The sequence below is a fragment of the Otolemur garnettii genome, unplaced genomic scaffold, assembly GCF_000181295.1.
Source record: "Otolemur garnettii isolate 467f Iridium unplaced genomic scaffold, OtoGar3 scaffold00033, whole genome shotgun sequence".
Lineage (NCBI taxonomy): Eukaryota > Metazoa > Chordata > Mammalia > Primates > Galagidae > Otolemur > Otolemur garnettii.
The window spans coordinates 15010286-15011563 of NW_003852428.1; the positions used below are offsets into that span (position 1 = coordinate 15010286).

A 1278-nucleotide genomic window follows, 5' to 3' on the forward strand; every position below is an offset into this window, starting at 1 on the left:
TGTTGTTGTAGAGACGGGGTCTCACTCTGGCTCGTTTGGCTCAGGGGGGTCTTGGCTGGTCTCGAACCTCTGAGCACAGGTGATCCACCCGCCTCGGCCTCCCATAGCGCTGGGAATACAGGCGTGAGCCACCACGCCCGGCCGGTTTCCCCTTCTTTTAATTAAGAGTGTATGTTCGTCTTTACAGCACCGCATCCCGGAAAGACCACTCAAAAACGAAATGCTTCGTAAATGACCGAAACTTTACGACGACAAAAGGGCTGCTGCAGGTACACCCGCTGAAGGCTAATGAGCGGAGGCCTAACCCGAGAGGTGGCCCGGAGCACCTGCCCCGCACCTTGTGCTGGAAACCCTGCTGGGTACTGAGGTACCTCTGGGCTGGACCCGCCTGGCCGGCTGCCCCGAGGCTGCCCCACCCAACTCCGGAGAGCGCCCGCGGCCACCGCAGCCCGCGTTCGTTCTAAAGGCTTCTACGCCGGTTCTCCCGGGCTCGGAGAGCGGGGTGCGTGCCTGACGACCAGAGGGGACACCCGGGAAAGAAGATTCTCGCCCTTCCCGGGGAGCACATGGCACAACCGCTAAGCTCGCGCAGGCGCAGAGCCACTGACACGCCGCTTTCCCTCATTTCACCGCGAGTGTGTCCCGGTCCCGTTACCTTGAGGGCCTCCAGTCCCATAAGACGAGACTTGCGGTCCTGATCCTTGATGATGAGGAAAGGGCGCCCATATTCATCGAAGGCGAGGGTCCCCACGGACGCCATGGTGCAGCAGCCGCACGAATTACTTCCTCGCAACCGGCGGAGACCACCCCGGAACCGAGGACTCGCCTTCCTGTCGCGGAAGGGAGGGGGGCAACAGCTGGCGCATGCGCAGTACGCAGGGCGCGAGACTTATGTTTCAACCGAGACTAATTTCACGCTAGATAGTACCTTCTGGAATCAGCGGCCCTTGGCAGCCTCTACCATTCAAGAAGCCGTAGGGGGGGAGTTTGAAAACACTAATGAGAAGTTTTAAAACCAACAAGTTAAAAGTAGATTGAGTTTAATCATTTTTCATAAAACTTCACAATTGAGATTTTTGAACAGTAGATCCTAGGGAGGAGCTCATTTACTTACAGCATTCTTTCCTCCCTTCTTCCCACCCCGGGCTACGAGAAGATAGTAGAATCCACTTCCTTTATTAGGGAAAAAAAAAAAAAAAAAAACCCTTGTGGGAAATCTCGCGATGGAGGGCGGAGGAGGTGAGGCCGGCGCGGCCCTGCTGGCTGCTGTGGGAGCGG

General features: G+C 57.1%; 2 protein-coding genes across 2 annotated transcripts in view; one reads left to right on the plus strand and one right to left on the minus strand.

Moving 5' to 3' along the window:
* CCT5 (chaperonin containing TCP1 subunit 5) overlaps positions 1-945 on the minus strand; it is a 22418-nt gene extending 21473 nt beyond the window's left edge. Inside the window, exon 1 of the mRNA XM_023513079.1 lies at positions 475-945. Within this exon, the coding sequence (XP_023368847.1) occupies positions 475-760 (286 nt within the window). The 5' untranslated portion in view covers positions 761-945. The remainder of the gene's footprint in view (positions 1-474) is intronic.
* A 255-nt stretch (positions 946-1200) lies between these two features.
* FAM173B (family with sequence similarity 173 member B) overlaps positions 1201-1278 on the plus strand; it is an 18271-nt gene continuing 18193 nt past the window's right edge. Inside the window, exon 1 of the mRNA XM_023513085.1 lies at positions 1201-1239. Coding sequence (XP_023368853.1) covers positions 1224-1239 — 16 coding nt within the window. The 5' untranslated portion in view covers positions 1201-1223. The remainder of the gene's footprint in view (positions 1240-1278) is intronic.